Source organism: Sceloporus undulatus, chromosome 2, assembly GCF_019175285.1.
Source record: "Sceloporus undulatus isolate JIND9_A2432 ecotype Alabama chromosome 2, SceUnd_v1.1, whole genome shotgun sequence".
Taxonomy (NCBI): Eukaryota; Metazoa; Chordata; class Lepidosauria; order Squamata; family Phrynosomatidae; genus Sceloporus; species Sceloporus undulatus.
Genome location: NC_056523.1, coordinates 198,009,860 through 198,031,141, shown reverse-complemented (window position 1 = coordinate 198,031,141; position 21,282 = coordinate 198,009,860). Strand labels below are relative to the sequence as shown.

The 21,282-nt window shown below is 42.4% G+C and overlaps 1 protein-coding gene across 3 annotated transcripts in view; it reads left to right on the top strand.

Annotated features, from left to right (window-relative positions):
• PLPPR2 (phospholipid phosphatase related 2) overlaps positions 1–21,282 on the top strand; it is a 38,597-nt gene that overhangs the window by 15,312 nt on the left and 2,003 nt on the right. The window contains exons 4-9 of one of the 3 annotated variants that reach the window (XM_042452520.1): positions 2,502–2,622; positions 4,103–4,359; positions 7,931–8,107; positions 10,569–10,706; positions 15,040–15,046; positions 17,870–17,987. In XM_042452520.1, coding sequence (XP_042308454.1) covers positions 2,502–2,622; positions 4,103–4,359; positions 7,931–8,107; positions 10,569–10,706; positions 15,040–15,046; positions 17,870–17,987 — 818 coding nt within the window. Of the gene's footprint in view, positions 1–2,501; positions 2,623–4,102; positions 4,360–7,930; positions 8,108–10,568; positions 10,707–15,039; positions 15,047–17,861; positions 17,988–21,282 lie in introns of all 3 variants that reach the window. The other 2 variants (XM_042452518.1, XM_042452519.1) reach the window with 2 other exon arrangements.

The window sequence follows — 21,282 nt, the reverse complement described above, 5'->3', positions numbered from 1 at the left end:
TGGTTTATGAGAAACTTGGGATCAAGAAAACAACGTATATACTCACTTACATGTATAAGTGCCATACTTTCAGAAATGCAGTTGAGCTTAAACAAAGGGGATGAAGAGATGCTAAAAGGATTCCTTGTCAGGTTCCAGTTTTTCAAAGCAAAGCTGTCCTATCCATCTGGCTCAGGGCCATTGTATCCTTCACACCCAACCAGCAATATTTCATACTCTACATTTTAATGCCTTTCTAGAGGACAGCCTCAGCCAGAAACTCACTTTTCAGAATGGTACTTATTTTGGTCTGCTCCTGAGTTCAACAAACATGATTTTGGCAATAGAAATGAAGATACAGGGAAATCTCTCAGCCATTAGCTCAGAACCTGGATAATAAGAGGTATTCTTGAGCATGATGTACATTTTAGGCTGTATTTATGTTTCAGAATTGATGCAGTTTGACACTGCTTTAACAGTGGCTCACTGATATGGCATGTGTAGCTTTGTGAGATATCTAGCCTTCTCTGCCAGATAGCTCTGCTGCCACAACAAACTACAAATAATAGGATTTCATAGGATAGAGCCATGACTGTTAAAGTGGTGTCAAACTGCATTAAATCTGCAGTACTGGCTGAGAGATTTCCTTGTAGCTATGTATCTATTGCTTAAATCATGAAAGTTTTGTCACGTCTTAAGTCCTTACAAAATACTTTCAAGTCACTTGGTGCCCAGTTCTACCAATTCCCAAGGACTTTCTGGCTCAACAGGATGGTGGTTGAATGTGTATTGCAACTGTGTGCTGTCAACCTAAAACTCAGTGATAAGAAGAGAGAATTAGGCAGAGAAATGAAGATACCATGGGCCCATTTTGTTATTTTGAACAAGGCAGGGAGTAGAGCACCAGTGAAATGACTTGTGATAATTGTAGCACAAGCCATGGCAATAGCAGCGCAGGCCACATTCACACTGCAGAAATAATCTGGTTTGACACCACTTTAACTGCCATGGCTCAGTGCTATGGAATTCTGGGAATTGTGAGACATTCAGCCTTCTCTGTTAGAGAGGTCTGGTGCGAAAACAAACTACGATTCCCAGAATTCTGTAGCATTGAGCCATGGCAATCAAAATGGTGTAAACTGGATTATTTCTGCAGTGCGGATGCAGCCACAGAGACCAGGGTGGGGGGAACCCTCCCTATGGGCTGCTAGTGATTTTCCTCAGCAGTAATTTACAGCCTAGAAAAAAGCCAACAACCATGTGTCATATTTGTTTAAGATTGCCAGATCTCATGACCTGGCCCCAAGTCTTCAGGTTTCATAGGTCATCTTCAGGCAATAAAAAAGGATACACATTTTCCTCTTGAGCCCCAGTCAAGTAGAAAGAAGGGCTGTGTACAAATCTCCAGTTCAGCCTAGAGAGCAGCAGCTTCTTACAATCTGCACAACTTCATTGATTTGTTGCAACTTGCAAAGACTTGCCAAGGTATCCATGTACATACTTATAACTTCCTCCATTCCTCTTATTCACTGTGGCCCCAGACCTCATCGTCTGCAATGCTCTGCATCCACCTTCTGGCTAGATGCAAGCAGTCTAATATTAAATCGGCTTTATCTCCTCTCCCTAAGGTAAAAACTTCGATTTAAAAAACCAGATGGGAACGAAGAATAAAAGCGATTTGGAACGCGGGATAAGACCAGGGTTATTTTGAATCGGATCTATTAAAAACGTTGTATTTTAATTCGTTTCAAATCTTAAGTGAGAACACCCTCTAAGTGAGAAGGAATGATCCCCTTATTCCACCTTGTTCTTAGCCTCTTTAGCTAAAATGTCTCTCTTAGTTTCCAAACAAGAAAAATAGGATCCCCCCCCTTCTCTCTGTTTGTATATATTTGTGTTCAACAACCAGTTGTGAAAAACTTGCTCTTCACATCCACAGATTCTTTATGCATGGATTCAACCATCCAAGGTTTGAAAATATTCCAAATAAACATACATTCCAAATAGCAAACCTTGATTTTGCTATTTTATGTAAAGGGCACCATTTCACTATGCCATTGTATTTAATGGTACTTGAGCATCCACGGATTTTATCCATGGGGGATCCTGGAACCAAACCACAGCGTATACCAAGGGCTCACATTATACATATACTTAATGTAAAATGCTTAATGATATCACAAGGGGCCATCCGTAAGTTTCAGGTTTTGGCCTGGAAGCCCCAAGACCTGGGATGATCTAGAACTGGCAATCTATATGTGTCACAATATGCAAGACATGGAGCATGGATACAACTCTTAGATCTGTTGGATGCATTTTGTGCCTTCAAGTCATTTTCGACTTACTGCAACCCTAAGATGAACCTATCATGGGTTTTTTTTTTTGTTGGCAGGATTTGTTAAGCGAGGTGTGTGTGTGTGTCTTTTCTTTCCCCTGAGGCCGAGAGACTGTGACTTGCTCAAGGTCACCTAGTAGATTTAATTAATTGGCTTGAGCTGCTCTGCCTTTCTTCTGTATCTCAGATTCTTGTTGGGGAACTGGCTGCCTTCTTCCTCCAACCCGAACGACGTGAGGAGAAAACGATAGTCTCTGGAGAGTGTTGCTATTTCAACCCCCTTCTGCGTCGTATCATCCGCTTTTTGGGTAAGCAGCGGATGATCTGCCACCCTGTCCAATCTGCTTTTTGCCTTAAGGCCACACCCAAAGATACTCATCTGCCAGCTTGGGGTGCCATCAGCAATGTAGCTAAGGGGAACCATTCTCCCCCTAAAATTCTAACCCCTCAATGATTTTTTTCTTCACACCCCATTGTTTCTAGCATTGCAGAGAATGAGACATTGAACATCATTATCACCAGGAATGCTTTCACTTGCCATATTCACATTCCCTTGGTTGCTTTGCCTGCCCATTTTTAGTTGGATGCCTATGCTGTATTTTTAAATAATCAACAGAGGTTTTAAGTTACTGCAATACTAGAATTTGGGGACTGAAGGAAAATTTCATTTGAAGAGGCAGAATCCTTAGGAGAAGGCAATAACAACAACAACAACAACAACAACAACAACACAGCAGTTAAAACAAATCAGTTAAAATACACATCAATTTGAAAGGACAAATAAGATACATACATATTAAAACAATCCACATTTAAAATTCATCACTTAAGTTTTACAGTTTAAAAATCATCTGGGTAACCCTGCTGGAAGAGACTGGTCTTTAATGCTCTTTTAAATTCAGACAATATATTTAGCTGAGAAATCTTTTCTGGCAGGTTGTTTCACAGTCTCAGGGCAGCTGAAGAAAAACTCCCCTGGCTGACGGTTGCCAACCTAGTCCTGGCTGACCTCAGTAAATGTCCCCCAGAGGACCTGAGAGTACGGGGAGGATTACATGGAAGGAGGCAATCTTGCAAGTAACTTGGACCTAAATAATGTAGGGCCTTAAAGGTACTAACCAACACTTTGTACCTTGCCAGTGGAGTGGAAACTAACTGGCAGCCAGTGGAATGATTTTAATACTGGTGTAATGTGATCCTGGATGTGACAGTAAATAATCTGGCTGCCATGTTTTGAATTAGATGAAGTTTCCAAGCTTGGTACAGAGGTAGCCTGTAGAGGTACAGCGTGTTGCAGAAGTCCAGCCTTGAGGTTACCAGCATGCGCACTACTGTCTTTAGGTCCTCCGATTTGAGGAAGGGGCGCAGCTGGTGTATCAGCTGAAACTGATAGTAAGCACTCCTGCCCATTGCATCTATTTGAGCTTGTAACTACACCCCTGGATGCTAATACCTCCAGCTTTGCTACAGCCTTGTCCTTCCCAAGGTGACCAGATGCTCTCCATTTCCAGGGCATATCTTATATTTCAACTTTCTGCCCGGGATGAATTCCAAAATGTCAATTTTGAGCATGACTAAGAAGCATGAATTTATATCATATTATATTATTATACTATATTATTATATTTGTGTTTCAAGCTTTTATTTTGTAATGTTCTACATTTTTCTGGAATGTCATACATTTTGTGGTGCCCTGTAACCCTGCTACTTCTTCTCACCCTTAGTCCACTTGGTGACACTTAGTTCACCTGCCTCAGTTCTTGAATCTGTTTTCTTTTCTCCCCACAGGCATATATTCCTTTGGCCTCTTCACAACCACCATCTTTGCCAATGCGGGCCAAGTGGTGACTGGCAACCAGACTCCACACTTCCTCTCTGTGTGTCGTCCCAACTACACAGCCCTGGGATGCCAGCCGCCTCCGGGAAGCATCTACGTGACTGACAAAGCAGCCTGCACTGGGAATCCTGTCTTGGTTGCAGCTGCCCGCAAGGCCTTCCCTTCCAAGGATGCTGCCCTCAGTGCCTACGCTGTGGCCTACAGTGTGGTACGGGATGGAGAGTGTTGGGCTGAGAGGCCCGAGGGGGTGAAGGCAGGACACTGAAGTGTTGAGGGAAGGAGGGAACAGAAAAGACTTTGGGGGGAAAAACACAGAGCTTCTTTACCGTTGACCCCTGGCTTGATATCTAGGATGGTGGGGGGAACCTGGGAGTTGTAGTCCAAAAAGGTAATAGAATTGTAGAATCATAAAGTTGGAAGAGACCCCAAGGGCCATCCAACCCCATTCTGCCATGCAGGAAGTCACAAAGCACTCCTGATAGATGGCCATCCAGTTTCTCTTTGAAAGCTTCCAAAGAAGAAGACTCCACCACACTCCGGGGAAGGGTATTATACTGCCAGATAGTTCTTATTGTCAAGAGTTCTTCCTAATGTTGAGGTGGAAGAAGGAGGCTCCAACATACTCTGAGGCAGCATCTTCCACTGCCCAACACCTTTTACTGTTAGGAAGGTCTTCCTAATGTTTAGAAGAAAATCTCTTTTTCTGAGCTTGAATCCATTGCTCCAGGTTCTATTCTGCGGAGCTGTGGAAAACAAACTTGGTTCATCTTCAGTGTGATATCCTTTCAAATATTTAAACAGAGTGATCATATCACCCTTTAACCTTCTCTTAAGGTTCCTTAAATCTCTTTTCATAGGGCTTCATGGTTTCCAAAACCCTTCACCATTTTGGTTGTCCTCTGGACATTCTTCACTTTGTCCACATTCTTTTTGAACTGTGGTGCCCAGAACTGGATGCAGTATTCCAGGTGAGGTCTGACCAAAGCAGAATAGAGTGGTAATGTTACTTCCCTCGATCTGGACACTTACATTGGTGCAGTCTAGAATCACATTGGCTTTTTTGGCCACTGCATCACATGGTTGACTACTTTTTCTAGGTTCTGCCTCAGCATCAGTTCTTCCTCTTGTATCACACAGGAACAAAGATAGTGAGTGACGCATGTGTGATTTCTTTTTTAAAGGCATCTCCTTCAACCCACCCAGAAGAATTCAGACAGAGAAGAGAGGCACTGTTTTGCTCAGCTATATGGTATTCTCATTCAGTGGCCTTCTTTGCCCCCTTGTGGATACGCAGAAAAAGTGAAGAGCCTATTACAAAAGCCAAGGAAATGATTTTGGAGGCTAAGCATTTTTACAAAGAAGGGTGAGCAGGGAGCCCAGCCTTCCACCAGCCAGACAAATAGCGAGGATTAAGTCATTTCTGTTTGTGTCTCAGGAATACCTTATTCCTTCCTAGTACCATCAGTGCTTCAAACTAGTTTTATATTCAAGAGATGCTAAGAGGCTAATGAAACCAAGTAACGGAAGGCTGTGTACTGTGTAACTGGTCCATCTACACAGTGCTGCACTGCAGTACCCACAATTCCTTCCTATGGGCTAAAGAAAGTGGGAAATAAAGTCCCACAAAACTTGGAGACCACAAGTTCCCTGTCCTTTGATGGTAGAAAGGACCATCAAAGCCCAACCGTTCTCCTCTTTCACATCAAGCAGCCCTTGTCCCTTCTCCAACACTACTCTGGACCCTGCCAATGTGAAGTAGTGAAGGCAAAGGTTCAGAAAACTATTTAGAGCCTGGTGCATGATGTGCATTTGATATGCAAAAGAGTTTAAACACAAAAAACAGTTTGCTTCACAAAATGGCACTCAAGGTGGCCCAGTTGGCTTGCTTCCCATAGAACAGTATATACATGTCATACACAGCTGCACAGAGAATATGAAAACTGCAAAAGCAATCTGCTTAAATGTTTTGATTCTTATGATTTATAGTTTGGTCTTTAGGCACATACTCAAAATATTAATTACACCAGCTAGTAGCTGATGAAAAAAAGCTCAAAACTGCAAACCTATGAAACCTGCATAAATAGAAAGTGAGATTGATCAGATAGTTTCTTTATTGTTGAGACCAATACAGAGAACAACTAACCTGAGATGCCAGAAAGAGGGGAGGAGAAACTGGTGACCTTTGAGAGGTTTCTTCTTTTTTTGCTAAAAATTCCCATCAACCCAGCCAGTACTCCCAGTGTTGAGAGATCATGGAGGAGCAGCACTCAACTGCATCTGGAGGGCTAGTTATTCTCATACAGGAGAAAATGAACCCAGATATACCACTGACCCACCTGCCTTAGGATGAAGTCTCTCTTCCCAACCTAAATGCATGGGTTCAGCCTCTGAGCATGAACAAAATCAGCTTTCCAAAGGGAAAGGGGAGGTTTCTTTCAGCATAGCATCTCCACTGATCTGAAGCATGAATGGAGTTGTTCATGGATGGATGTATAGTTAGTTGTGCATGTGAGTGTTTTTGTGGGGTAAGGGAATTGCAGCCTGAGAATTGAGGGCTAGCAGCAGCTTCTGAAAGGTCAGAGAAGACACTGGTTGCAATAAAAACAGGAAATCAGGGTAGGTGAAGTCAATTCCCCAACTTCTGCTCCCCATCTCCTTTCTGAGGGCCTCAGGGAGGATGAAGAAATATTTGGGAACCTCTGTAAGCTGAAGTGTTCCCCCTATCTTGCAAATAAGGTCTGCTTTAGGGGAAAAGTAAAGCATTGGTGTCTGTCTGTCTGTCTCTGTGTGTGCGTGATTGTGTGTGTTAATAGGGAGCTAATTGTGCCAGCTGGTCCATGGGAAAGAATGTTTATAATATATAATTGCATTTTTAAAAAAATTACACACACACACACACACACACACACACACACACACTTCAGTGATGTGCATTGTATAGTACTTGCTGCCCTATTGAACATTTTTTAAAGATAGAGTTGCCAGGTATCTATTACTGCAAGGGATGTTTCTTGTTTGAAGGCCAGAAAGCTTGTCCCTTATACAAATAGGGGGTGCTCCTTATTATAAAAGATGTTCCTTTTTTGAATGCTGGAAAGTTTGTCCCTTATATCAGTGACAGGTGTTCCTTGTTATAAGGCATGTCCCTTGTTGAAAGCCAGAAAGTTTTCCCCTTATAGGGATGGCAGATGTTCTTTATTATAAGAGATGCCCCCGATTTGAGGGTTGGAAACCTTCCCCTTTCATATAGACTGGATGAGATGTTCGCCTTCCTGTATCTTTGGAGGTAGGCCCTTCCTAAAAATAGAAATGTGTGCATCATGTAATTTATTGACCTGAACAGCATGTTGGTTTTACATTGAGAGACATGGCTAGGTTAAATGGGATTGCCAGAATGAAAACTGGAGAGGTCTCCTATCCTTTTAATGGTTGTGTAGAAGAAGAAATTTCAGCAAGTGTCATTTGTTACCTGACCTGTGTGTCAAGTAACACCTGAATTTCTTCTTCTACACCACCATTAAAGGTACAGAAATCCTCTCCAGTTTTCACTCTGGCAACCCTAATTTAAATGAAATCAATATTTTCATGTGATATTTAGGTAGAGCATGAACTTCTTAATAGCTACGATTGGGCTGTCAACCCTACATGTCTTGAATTCAACAGTCTCTTACTTCTATTTTGGAAATGTGGGAACTCCATTCAAAGAAGAGACCACTCTTTTGTTATTACCAGCCAGCCTTTCTCAGGGATCTCTCTCACTTCTTCCCATCTTCCTGCAGATGTATGTCACTCTGGTTTTCCGGCTGAAGGGCTCACGCCTGGCCAAGCCCTCCTTGTGCTTGGCACTTCTGTGCCCAGCCTTCCTGGTGGGTGTTGTCCGCGTCGCTGAGTACCGCAACCACTGGGGTGATGTGCTCGCAGGTTTCCTCACTGGTGGAGCCATCGCAGCTTTCCTGGTAAGTGACCGTGGCAGATTATCAGATGGGGGGTGGAACGTCCTTATAGAATCATAGAATCATAGAGTTGAAAGATACCGCAAGGGCCGTCTAGTCTAACCCCCTGCCATGCAGAAAATATAAATCAAAGCATCCCCAACAGATGGCCATCCAGCTTCTGTTTAAAGACCTCTAAGGAAGGAGACTCCACTACACTCCAAGGAAGAGTGTTCCACTGTCGAATAGCCCTTACTGTCAGAAAGTTCCTCCTAATGTTGAGGTAGAATCTCTTTTCCTATAGCTTGCATCCATTGCTCTGGGTCCTAGTCTCTGGAGCAGCAGTAAACAAGTTAGCTCCCTCCTCAATATGACATCCCTTCAAGTATTTAAACAGGGCTATCATATCACCTCTTAACCTTCTCTTCTCCATGCTAAACATCTCCAGCTCCCTAAGTTGTTCCTCATAGGGCATGGTTTCCAGACCTTTCACCATTTTAGTCACCCTCCTTTGGACACATTCCAGTTTTTCAACATCCTTTTTAAATTGTGATGCCCAGAACTGGACACAATCCTGCCCTTTTCCCATACTCATAGTGCGATCATGAGAAGATTTGCATACGACGTCCACTTATCTGGACATTATCCCATCTGGAAAGCACAACTGACCACAGTCACGTGAAAGACTTTCAAACAATATCACGGAGACCCTGTTATTGTCCCATCATTGAAGCGGCATTGCCCAGAATTTTACATTAATGAGAGTTCACATGAATGCAATGCCGCTTCAGTGATGGGACAATAGCACTGCGATCTGAAAGCCTTTTCTGGGATCACAGTCAAAACTGGATAAGGACAGGGGAACGATCCCATCCTTATCCCATTCCCGTGTGATAATTTCACATGGGGTTCATGTAGAAGCTTGAGGAGGGCCCACTAGTGGGCATCAGAGTGCATCAAGCCTGAACTTGGAGAAAGGCAAGATATAAAATGGGTATCAATCCGTCAAGACTAGAGGTGAAGTATTAACTCTGAACACTAAAGTGAGAATTGTCCAAGCCATTGTATTCCCCATCACCATGCCGATGTGAGAGCTGGACAGTGAAGAAAGCTGATAGAAAGAAAATCAACTGATTTAAGTTGTAGTGCTGGAGAAGAGTGTTGAGGATATAGAACAGATAAGGTGTGAACTCTCCTTGGAAGCCAAACTGAGACTGTCGTACTTTGGTCAAGCCATGAGAAAGAATGAATAATTAGAAAAGTCAATAAAGCTAAGAAAGGTAGAGGGCAGTAGAAAGAGTGGGAGACCACATACCTGATGGCTGGATTCAACAGAGAGACCACAAACCTGATCCTGAAAGATCTGAGTAGAGCAATGGAGTATAAGGGATCTTGGAGATGTCTCATCCACAGGGTCGCCATGAGTTGAGGCCAACTCAAGGGTAGTTAACAACAACAAATTTGCCCTTTTGGCATTTGGGCTGTGAGGGAAACGGATGAGATGTCCAGGCATGGGATTTGTGTCATGGGGGGTTTCTAGAGGGAGGTATGGGAGAGAGGACTTCTGGGAATAAACTAGGTCTTTGAGATGTTACTTTGTTTGAACTACACCTTCCAGAATACCCCAGCATGGCTAGTTGCCATCCATGCTGGCCTGGGGATACAGGGAAGTGCAGCTTACAAAAAAAGAAAAAGGAAGGAAGGAAGGAAGGAAGGAAGGAAGGAAGGAAGGAAGGAAGGAACTTGCTCAAGCTCTACAATTACACTAAGTTTCTACAGTGCAACTTTGCTCCATCCATTGCCTGCATGGTTTTTAAGAACTCCACAACAGATTTTTGCAGCCTTGTAGAGCCTTTATTTTATTTTATTTTATTTTATTGGTTTATGCTTATTGTTGTTACACATCAACCCTGGCAACCCTGGTTGTCATGGAGTATTCTTGGCAATTTGTTTTCATATGAGGTTTGTAATTGACTTCCTCTGCGTCAGTGAGAGAATGTGACTTTCCCAGGGTCACCCAATGGGTTTCAATGGCTAAGTGGGGGCTTGAACCCTGGTCACCTGGAGTCCTAGTCACATCCTCAAACTACTGCACAACACACACTTATATACAACTTCCCATATCGCATCATCTGGCCCTTCCTACAGAAGACAGATGGGAATTCTATGGCCCTCCTGATGTTTTTGCGTTGCAATTCTCAGCTTTCCACAGTGTTGCTTATGCTGACCAAGGCTGCTAGGAGAGTAACATCTGGAGAGCCACACAATTCTACTGTAGATTAATAATTAGTGCTAATTTATCAGCACAGAAATGTATTTCTTGGAATGACAGCAGGTGGTGCTGCTGCATTAAAGTTAAGTGCTTAAAGGAAACTAAATGATGGCTTTTCTGCCCCCTTTGTGTTGTGAAGAAAGAAACTTGCCGCCACCGCCATCAAACAGATTCACCATAGGGTTTCATTCTCCTACCCTCTTTCTCTGGCAGGTGACTTGTGTGGTCAACAATTTCCAGAGTACTCCATCTGCAACCAAGAAAGCACCCCCTCCTGAAAGTCTGCCCAGCGGTCCAGTGATGGGCTTGCCCTGCGTTGACAGTTCCATTGAAAAGTTAAGCGTGGCCCAGGTAAGAGGCCTTCTTGAAACGTTCCTGCATGTCTCCTGCTCTGTGAAGGCTTGAGATGTCTCTTTAGTCTGCATGAGCATGTGTGCTTGATCATACACATGTACTGTACACACACACACAGTTTGAGGGGAAAATGCTGTCACATGAACTCTCTCCTTGTAAATGGGCCCTAGTAGTCTTATAGCTGGGGTAGGAGAAGGACAACAACGGTACCATCAGACACCTAGATGCCATTTTAAATTTCCCTCAGTGCCCCAGAGGTTCACATTATTGGGGCCTTGTGGGGAATAAAAACAGAGGGTAGACCTATTATCTAGTCTTATATGAAGAATGCTGAGCCAGAAGATTTTATAAAGAAACTGATAGTTTGGAGTGAGCCATTTCCATCATAATCAAGGAATTTTAGAGTTCTGTCACCATCTAAACCCAAAGAATGGTCCTCAGGTACATCCTGAAACCCAAGAAAAGGTTTTACTATAGACAGATGATCCAGACAAAGCAGAAGCTGGAAAAAATGAAACGATGGGTGGAAATGGAAGGAACTGAGCAAAAGGAGGAAGACCAGGTTCAATTGCAACAGCACAGTAGGACCAATCTTCTGTTAGTAACATATGCAAGTATAAGTCCAACATATGCCTGTGTGTGTCTGTTGTTGTTGTTGCAGAAGTAGGTATTCTCTTTCTTCCTTCACAATGGCCAAAGCACCCCCCCCCCCGCCAAGCTTTGTGAAGTACTATTTCAGCAAAATTGTGAGTTGAACTCACAATTTTGCTGTGATATTACCTCCCCCATGGCCATCAAGTGAGGAGGTTTGCTGAAGCATCTGACTATATTTCCATCGCTAGCTGCAGGATAACTGTATCATCATCAAGACCCCCAGAGCACTCTGGAGGATGAACCTAGATCGTCTCCAATAAACTTTACTCTTTACCAGCTACTGAATAGCTATGGAGTGGGGCCTCTTGCAGCAAAACAGTGAGTTGTGGGGTGGTGAAGCAGAGCCATAGTGTAATTCCCTGTGAAACCTTTATATTGTGCTCAGTAATGTAGGATCATGGCCTCAGTTCACACTGTATTGTTTGGTGCAGAGGAAGCAACTAGTCTCAGAATTCCTTCCACATCCCATGGGAAAGATCTTCTGAGGGTACATAATGCAAGAACCTTGCTGAAGTGAAACATGTCTACTCCTGGTGGGTATCTCCATGAGAGACTTTGTGGGAACCCCATGTGGGGTGGCTTGAACTCCATGATGCAAGAAAAGCAGATATGAATTGAAGTGCATAAGCAAATCAAGGAACCAAACAAGAAGAATTTCTTTCATTACATGACTTGCACCCTTGATATGTTGGACATGGGGAACCAGATAGAAGAGGTTAAGATAAGGAATAAGTTGTGGGAGAGGAGTGGAGAGGAGGAATCATAGAATCATAGAGTTGGAAGAGACCATAAGGGCCATCCAGTCCAACCCCATTCTGCTATGCAGAAACTCACAATCAAAGCATAACGGACAGATGGCCATCCAGCCTCTGCTTAAAGACCTCCAAAGAAGGAGGCTTCACCACTCTTCCAGGGGGTGTGTTCCACTGTCAAACAGCCCTTACTGTCAGGACGTTCCTTCTAATGTTTAAGTGGAATCTCTTTTCCTGTAGCTGGCATCCATTGTTCTGGGTCCTATTCTCTGGAGCAGCAGAAAACAAGCTTGCTCCCTCCTCAATATGACATCCTTTCAAATAGCATTATTGAGCAGTGTAAAAGATGGCACCAGAAAGAGAGGAGGCTTGGGTACTCCAGGAAAAGTGCGGGTTGCAAGTGTTGGTTTTAGAAAAGAACATGAGGGGGGAACAGAGAGATTATTTTGGATGAGCTGAGCAGCTTGACAGTAAATACCAGACTGAGAGATGGACAGCGATAATAGGAACTTACTAGCTATGACTAAGTTAAGTTGGAAATTTCCTGATGAAAAGAGTCAACTTAATTACATTTATTTTTTAACTAAAGTGATCATGGAATTTCAGCGTTAACTTATATACAGAGTTAAGTTATTTATTTGGTTATTAATTAAATTAAAAATATTTCTAAAGACTGAACCAATTTTCAACTTCCAAGTAGCAAGGATAGCTGGGAAGTCGTGTGGTCTTTTTTGCATCCAAGTGGTTCTCCTGTGTTTTATACCAGGCACTGCAACAAAGACTCTTCAGCTGAAAACCTGAAAAATGCTACATTTGCTAGGTTACATAGGGGAATCCAATAAGTTTAAATAAATAAATAAATAAATAAATATCACAGGTAGTATTTTCCTGCCTCGTTTTTTAGGATTTTATTCACCTCATTTCACTAAATCTAAAAGGCAACTTAACATAAACATAATAGTTAAACGTGCCCCTTTTCTAATATAAATGCAATTGGATTAGCATTCTTTGTTTTTTTAAAAAACTATTCTTAACAATTAGCTAAACTCATTAACCCTTTTCTACTAATGATCATATCTCTGGAGACAAAGAAAGTAGAGGAAATGAATGTGTGCCCAGAGAATCTGGGAAGTTGGAGAAGAAAAGAAGGGGCTTATAAAAACAAGAATAAACAGCATTTTCTGGGGAGAGGGGGCATGTATGCTTGCCCTTTATGAGATGTTGAAAGCAACTATGCAGCAGCCATCCTGTGGCCACTTTGGTTCACTGCATGGATCGTTGAACCAAAGGCTGACTAGCCATTGCCGGTTGCATCCAGACAGCTACTTTTAACACTTTCCAACAGCTGCCATTCTTAAGAAGGTGCTCAAAATTTAGTAAATGTCATCATTCATCCATTGGTACCAACAACAGTGGCTGATGAATTCTGTGAATATTTGAAAGTACAGAGAGAGACATGTGTGTCCCCATCCCAGTTTTTAAACACATATTCAAGTAAACGCTGATAGTTGGACTAAGACAGGGTTAGGTTAAGAATTTCCCATACCTTGGGTCAAACATTGATCAGAACAGAGACTGTAGTCAAGAAATAAGATGAAGACTAGGAATGAGAAGGGCAGACATGAAAGAACTAGACAAGATCCTAAAGCAGTGGCTCCCACACTGTGGTCCTCCAGGTGTTTTGGACTGCAGCTCCCAGAATTCCCAATTATTGGCCAAGCTGGCTGTGGCTTCTGGGAACTGAAGTTCAAAACAATTGGAGGACCAACGTTTGGGATCACTGTCCTAAAGAGTAAATATAGACAACTAAGCACTAAACCTAGAATCATCTAAGCCATCGTATTTCCCATCACCATGTGTGGATGTTGGAGCTGAACAGGGAAGAAAGCAGATAAGAAGAAAATCAACTCATCTGGAGAAGAGTGCTGAGGATACCATGTACAGCCAAAACAGATCAAACCTGAACTCTCCCTGGAATCCAAGACAATTAAATTGAGGTAGTCATACTTAGACCACATCATGAGAAGGCATGAATCATTGGAAAAGACAATAATGCCAGGAAAGGTAGAAGCCAACAGAAAGAGAGGAAGACCTCATGCCTGATGGATAGACTCAATCAAGGAGGTCACAGGATTGAATGTATAGGACCTAAGCAGAGGAGTAGAGGATAGAACATCTTGGAGATGTCTTATCCACAGGGTTGCCATGAGTCGAGATCATCTTGAGGCATCTAACAACAACAAAGGCTATGCTTGGCCCCCGAGCTATGTGTAGCCACCCTAGACTATTTCTGCAGCCTCCAACTCCTCCAGACCTTCCTTTTTCTGTAAAAAACAAAAGAAATCAAAAATCAAAAGCATGTTCAGTATATTTGTGTGACTTGCATCTCCTGGAAACCTCCAGAACCAAGGATGGTATTTAACATTTACACTCATCCCTCCACATTCGCTGGGATTCGGGAAACAGGCCCCCGTGAATATGGAAAAACCACAAATAACAAAAACACTATGTTTTTACCTGGGTGAACACCTCTCTAGGAATCTCTAGATCCTCCAGTGCAACTATGTGGTCAACATCTGTCAGAAATTGACCATAGAATTGTGCTGGAGGAGCTGCAAATGGCTAGTGGAGTGTTCTCTCTAGGAATCTCTAGGTCCTTCACTGCAACTTTTGGTTAAAGTTGACCATAGAGTTGCGCTGGAGGACGTAGATATTCCTAGAGAGAACATATTAATAAAATCAGTGAATAATCAAACCCGCAAAAGTCAAAGCTGCAAATGTGGAGGGATGTATTTTTAAGACAAACAAACAAACACTGGTTTTTAAAGCCAAAAGTGAAATTCTGGTCACTTTCAGTTTTCTTTCCCTCTTCCCATTTTTTGGCATTGTTAGCAGCCTATCAAGCTTGGGGAGAATCTGGGTAGCAAAAAAGTTCCTCTAGACATGTCAAACCTGTCAGCCCTGCCCTAAGTTGACTGTAAACATTTATTTTGTGTTCCTTTGAGTTCTCAGACATTCATAACATTAGGCTTGCTGAACTTCACTCTCCTCCAGACTGTGCTCTTTCTCAAACTTATACATTCTCATTCACACTCTCAAAGATCATATGTGTGTAAGCTCCTCCATGATTTTGTCTCTTGTATTATCTTTGCACTTAAAAATGTTCTGTTTATTCCTCACTATTTCTATCATCATTAGCTTACTGATTGTCCATTAATTTACACAAAATTAGTCTTAAGATGGTCCCTTCCAAATCCCTTCTTTACTCCTTTTTGTCTCCTTATTAATGATTAGTTTATTCACATTTAATAAACTACAGTATGTATGCAGCCTGGAAGGGATGGGAGGTGTGTGTTGCACTGTGTATATATTAAATGTTTTTATTCTCATTTGCCTTTGTTTATAGAATCACAACTTTTATTCATTTGTTTTTGTTTTTATATTGCCTTTTACAACCCTGTTCTAGGTTTTGATTACCAGTATTTCTCATTTGAGATTCTCATCATGTTTTGTTTTCCTTCTGCCGCTCTCCTGCCTTAAATGTTTAATTTCTGTTCAAAATTCTGCTGCCCGTATAATCCATTTGGTGTGGGTGCTTTGATCGTGTCACTCTTCTTTGCTGTTGGCTTGGCTTATTATTATTTCTCAGGGACACTTTTGCTTCCTTCTTAACATCCTGGAGAGGTCTTGGCCTCTTTGCACCTGTGGTTTGTGATTTCTCCTTGTGTTGCATCATGTGCTTTCTTTTTTGCTCTCTGCATTCCCCTAACTAGGCCATGACTTGGTTTCTTCCTCTGTCTCAATTCACCAGTGTCCTTTCTTTCTCCACATGCTGGGAATGCTTTTTCTGATAATGTCTGACGTGATTCCTTTTTTTTTCCTTCAAAAGAGTTCTATGCAAATATGTTTGTTAAAAAAAATAATGTATGCAGTATAAATACTATAAATAACTATGGCAAGGTTGGAGGAATGCAACCCATAACAAGTGTTTAATCAGTTGGCTTGCAATCTGAAGGCAAAAGAGATTTAAAAAGTGTGGACACACTGAACTTGAGGCGAAAAATCAAAAGGCGCGGATGCCAAGAAGAGGACAATACAGGTTTGCCAATGGGAAGGAAACAGTGTGATCTAGTGTCATACCCTCAAAGGAGGAGAAGGCACCACAAAATGTAGGACATTCAAGAAAAATGTAGCACGTTCCACAATAAAAGTTAAAAACGCTTAGATAAATATAAATTCATTCCATGTGATTTATTTACAGCTGTCTCATATATACAGCAATTTATTATCCTTTTATTATTTTTACATTATTATATTATTTTTATCCTGTCCTACCCATCCTATCCTACAATTTGCAGCGAGGATCGGCTGCCAAGTAGACATATTTCTCGAAGGAGAACAGCAAACATGGTGCTGCTCAATGAGCTTCTTATTCATGCTCAAAATGGAGGACATTTTGGAATTCCTCCCAGACAGGAAGTTAAAATGTAGTATGTGTCCTGGAAAAGAAGGACATCTGATCAGTCTGGGAGGAAAGGGTCTGTTGCCTCAGATGTTCTATCTTGATTTGATCAAGGACAGTTAGCTTAAGTCCAGAAAGAAGAAAGCAAGGGTCATAAGAGATGGAAAGGATGGACCTATGGGAGGGATGGGAATGAGGAGGAAGAGGAGGAAATGGTACCTTAGCGTGGCCCTGATTCTGTGAGCTTTAATCATGATGGTGGGATGGGTCAATGCAGCCCCTCAGCTCCACTTTTGCCCTCCTTGCTGCTTCCCTTGGTGGTACAATGTCACTTGATCTTGTGAGTTCCATGTGGAAGGAAGCCACCTTCCAATGAGTGACTGTCATCGCAAGTCCTGATTTGCTTTTGCTTCTGAGCATCATCCTGCATTTGGCTTTGCTCAGGACTCATTCACTCCACTCTCTTTCCTCTTCAACTTGCAGATTTTTAAGACAGACACATGTTTTGATCAGGCCAGTTTAGTACTTACCTATCACCATCACCCTGCACATGTTCTCAGTTCAGCATGGTTGGGTGGGATTGATGGTGTAGACTGGCCTTTCCCAGCCTGGGAAAGTTATGTTGTACTACATCTCCTCTGCCATCCATTTTCAGCCAGCATGGCCAAAGGCAGCTCCACATATCCAGAGGACATAAAAGTAGAGGCTGAGTAGTACAGAGCTAACTCCATAGAGGTTTTTGTGGAATGGTAAGACTGAGCATAGACCTGATAGATCCCTTGTTCAAAGAATATCTCATAGACAGCGGCAGTGCATTGCTATATTGAAGACATGTGCTTGACACTTGCCAAGAAACCCCCATAATAGTTTTACCTTATGATCACCATAGGTTGGAAATGACTTGAAGGCATACAACAAGAGCAACAACAAGCTTACAGTATTGACATGGAAATTTTAGGACACTTTTCAATACAACAGTTGGTTGGTCTCCTCTCCTTTTTCTGAAGACTGGGTCCTTGGAGATTCTGGAGTTCCCTTTCTTTGCCAAAATAAGACACACTCTCCCAAGGCCCATACACAGCAAACTTCTACACCTTGCTGTGATGCCAACCACTGATCTGTCGTCTGCATTTTCTCTCCCTCCCCTCTCCAAGTGATGCCTGATAATCAAGGAGCTAATTGTCTCAATTTCTGTCATTCTCTCCTATCCATCCATGTCTGCCTCCCGCCTCCCCCCCATTTCGTTGCCTTGGTGCTGCTCCCCTTGGGGTGGGGGGGATGTAGCAGGTTAGGGACCCCCCCAGAAGAACAAGAGTTCTCTGCACTACTATCGAGAGGCCTGGAAAGGCAGCTAGCCCGATCTCTTCGCTTGGCAGCTCCCGGCAGTGCGATGGTGGCTCGCCCATACGAGTAAGTGCCTACTCCTGGAGGAGGGGATGGGATGGGGTTGCCTTTTGGGTCAAGTGTTGGACCCCTTGTGAGAGCCCTGGTGGTGCAGTGGTTAAATGCCTGTACTGCAGCCACTCACTCAAAACCATAAGGTTGCGTGTTCAATACTAGCAAAAGGGCTCAAGCTTGACTCAGGCTTGCACCTTTCCGAGGTCGCTAAAATGAGTACCCAGATTGTTGGGGGCAATTAGCTTACAGTTGTAAACTGCTTAGACTAGTGGTGTCGAACCTATGGCACTAGTGTCAGAGGTGGTACTCAGAGCCCTCTCTGTAGGCACACATGCCATCACCTCAGCATAGAGTTTGCCAGAGTTTGTTACTAGAAAGCCAGAGGGATGTGGCACTTTGTGATGAATAAGTGGGTTTTGGGTTGCAGTTTGAGCACTTAGTCTCTAAAACATTTGCCATCACTGGCTTAGACACTACTAGTTCAATATGAAGCGGTATATAAATGAAGCTGTTTTTGTTTTTGAGATACCACGCATTTCTCCACCTCCCTATTCAAAACTGAGGGAGAAGTGTGAATATGTATGTGTGCACATGCACACACACTTTCTTCCAAAACAATTGGCTACACCAAGAACTACATTACAAGCACCCTCTAGGGAAGTGCATCTGCTTGCACAACCCCTTTTTTTCACTAGAGTAGTGCCCCAAACAGGAGTCCAGCCTGAAAGTGTAGGGAATGCCTAGTAGAACCTGTTACCATATACAGGAAGGTTATAGAGGAAAGAAAGAAAAATCTCATTAAAAAACATAAATAGACAAAAATAGATACTAGAGGAAATATGAACTAAGCACCAGAAGACTTGGGCAATTTATTTATTTTGGGGTTTTTTCCATGTGGATTTTCAGGCTGTGTCCCTAAAGTCTTTTTTGCAGTCTTGGTTTTAGGATTGGTTCATCTGCCTGAATTTCAAAGCACCCACATTTTCCCTCCTCTTAAACTGGATATAATAATAGTTTTGAGTTTTCCATGTGTAAAGTAAGGCTAATTACAAGAAAATCTGGAAATGAAAGGAAATGAGATGTACCTCTTCTCCCTCACCAAGGCAGAATATCTAACAGCTTTTAGTTCGTTTTCCATTCGTTTATATCTTGTTCAGTTATACCTGACATTTAAGCTACTGCACGCCTTTGAATGTCAAAGGAAATGGTGTGTTCCAAACCATACCAATGTGGGTGTACCTGGAAATTTTGGTGAGCCTGTCCTGTAATTGTTCGGTGGGCTCCCTGAATACAAGATAGTATGTCTCCACACTCTTGAAGCCTTATTGCGTTAGAAGCAAACCCGGCAGGGAAATGAAGAGAAACACATTTATCTTTCTGTCTCTGTATGTTGTTGAAGCACCTTCATGCTCTTCCAGTTGTAAAAGCATGGGAAAGGGTGGTAAAAACGTCCCTTTTGCCAAACTGATTTTTTCAACTTGGCAAAAGGGACACAGTTTTTATGACATTTTGACCACCCTCTCCCACACTTTTATGACTGGAAGAGCACAAAAGTGCTTCAAGGTCATGCGAAGACAGGAAGATAAACGCACTTCTCTCCATTTGCCTGCCAGGTTTGTTTTTAATGTGACAGGGTTCTTGGAAAAGAAATATCCCATTCAGACATGTTGCTGTAACAACTTAACCTGTGTTAGAACTTTAATAAGATTGGTTCAACATATACAAATTTCCATGAGGTCTTAAAAAAATAATCAAAGGGCGGGTGATGATAGAAGAGGAGACGGCTTGTACAAATCTGCCCAGATCCCATGCCCACTGCAGGCCTGGCATCTAGATCCTAAGTTCCCTTCATTTTAGACACTCAGGTTTTTGGTGCCCCCCCCCCCCCGTTATTTCTTTTTTTAGATCTTTATGCTACTGTCATCCTCTGCTGATGGTTGTGCTTCTGGCTTTATGCTGTAACTGTGTTTATTTTATGTTCTACATTATGTTTATTCTTATATTTTATGTTATTACCTCTTTTTTGTGGGAACTGCCCAAAAGAGAAGTCCAGCAATTCAGCACGATAGATAGATAGATAGATAGATAGATAGATAGATAGATAGACAGACAGACAGACAGACAGACAGTATTATGGCTTGAAATACTTTTCCTTGGGATAAAGAGCCTTCTTTTGACAATTCCATGGAAAGCAGGACACCTGGCACCATTGGCTAACAAAGGGTAGGTTTACACCAGTAACTTCTCTGTAAAACTTGACCCACATCAAATGCTCACCCTGCTGTCATTATGTGCCAGATTCCATTTTGTCTCTTGAGCTTAAACATGAGTGTTGATGATAACCTGCTTGCTTTGGCTGCATCATCCTATTCCTGGCACACTGCAGAATGATGAGAACAAGCTGAAATGACACAACTGGACTACTTGAGAGTGTGAGCACCCTGCCATACTCCTACATTTGTGTTCAGCAGCAGAGGCAGGAGTCTAAGTAGATCCAGAGATGAATTTACAGGGTACGACAGCAACACATCTACTTTTCCCACTTCCTACATGCTGAGCTTCTGAGCTTGGAAAGTTACTTTTTTGGACTACAGCTCCGGGAATTCTTCCACCAGCATTGCCAGTTGTGGGGTTGTATTCCAAAAAGGCAAGTTTTCCAAGTTGTCCTTTAAAGATTTGTATTGCAAGGCCATCAGTAAAGGTTATGTAAAGTCTTTCCCCTATCCCTCTATGTTCTCAAAGCCAGAATGTGCAACATGTAAATGAAAAAAAAAAATCCACGCAGTCTTGGGGACTAGAAACATGCACACATGCAAGCTTACGAGTAAAATGTGCATGCACAAACAGGTTGCGAGTTCAAGACCAGCAAAAGGGCCCAAGCTCGACTCAGGCTTGCATCCTTCTGAGGTCGCTAAAATGAGTACCCAGACTGTTGGGGGCAAATTAGCTTACTTGTTAATTAGCTTACTTGCTGTTCACCGCTATGATCCTTGGAATAGCGGTATATAAATAAAACAAATTATTATTATTATTACTAAAATAAGGAAATGTTTAAAGAATACTGGATTTTGCCTGTGTTGCCCTACAGCTGTGGTGGCTCTGTTTTTCTTGTTTTCTTTGGCCCTAGAGTAACTTAGCAGAAAGCTGTCCTGAGGAAGCAGACCCTTAATCCTTTCCACACTTGAATTCTGTTACATTGGGACAAGTTAACTAGGAATTTAGGGCCTAAGTAGATGGGCCAAAATAAAGCTGCTTCGGGTCACTTTGGAGGTATGCTGTTTAAATGACACACACATCTTAAGAGGCC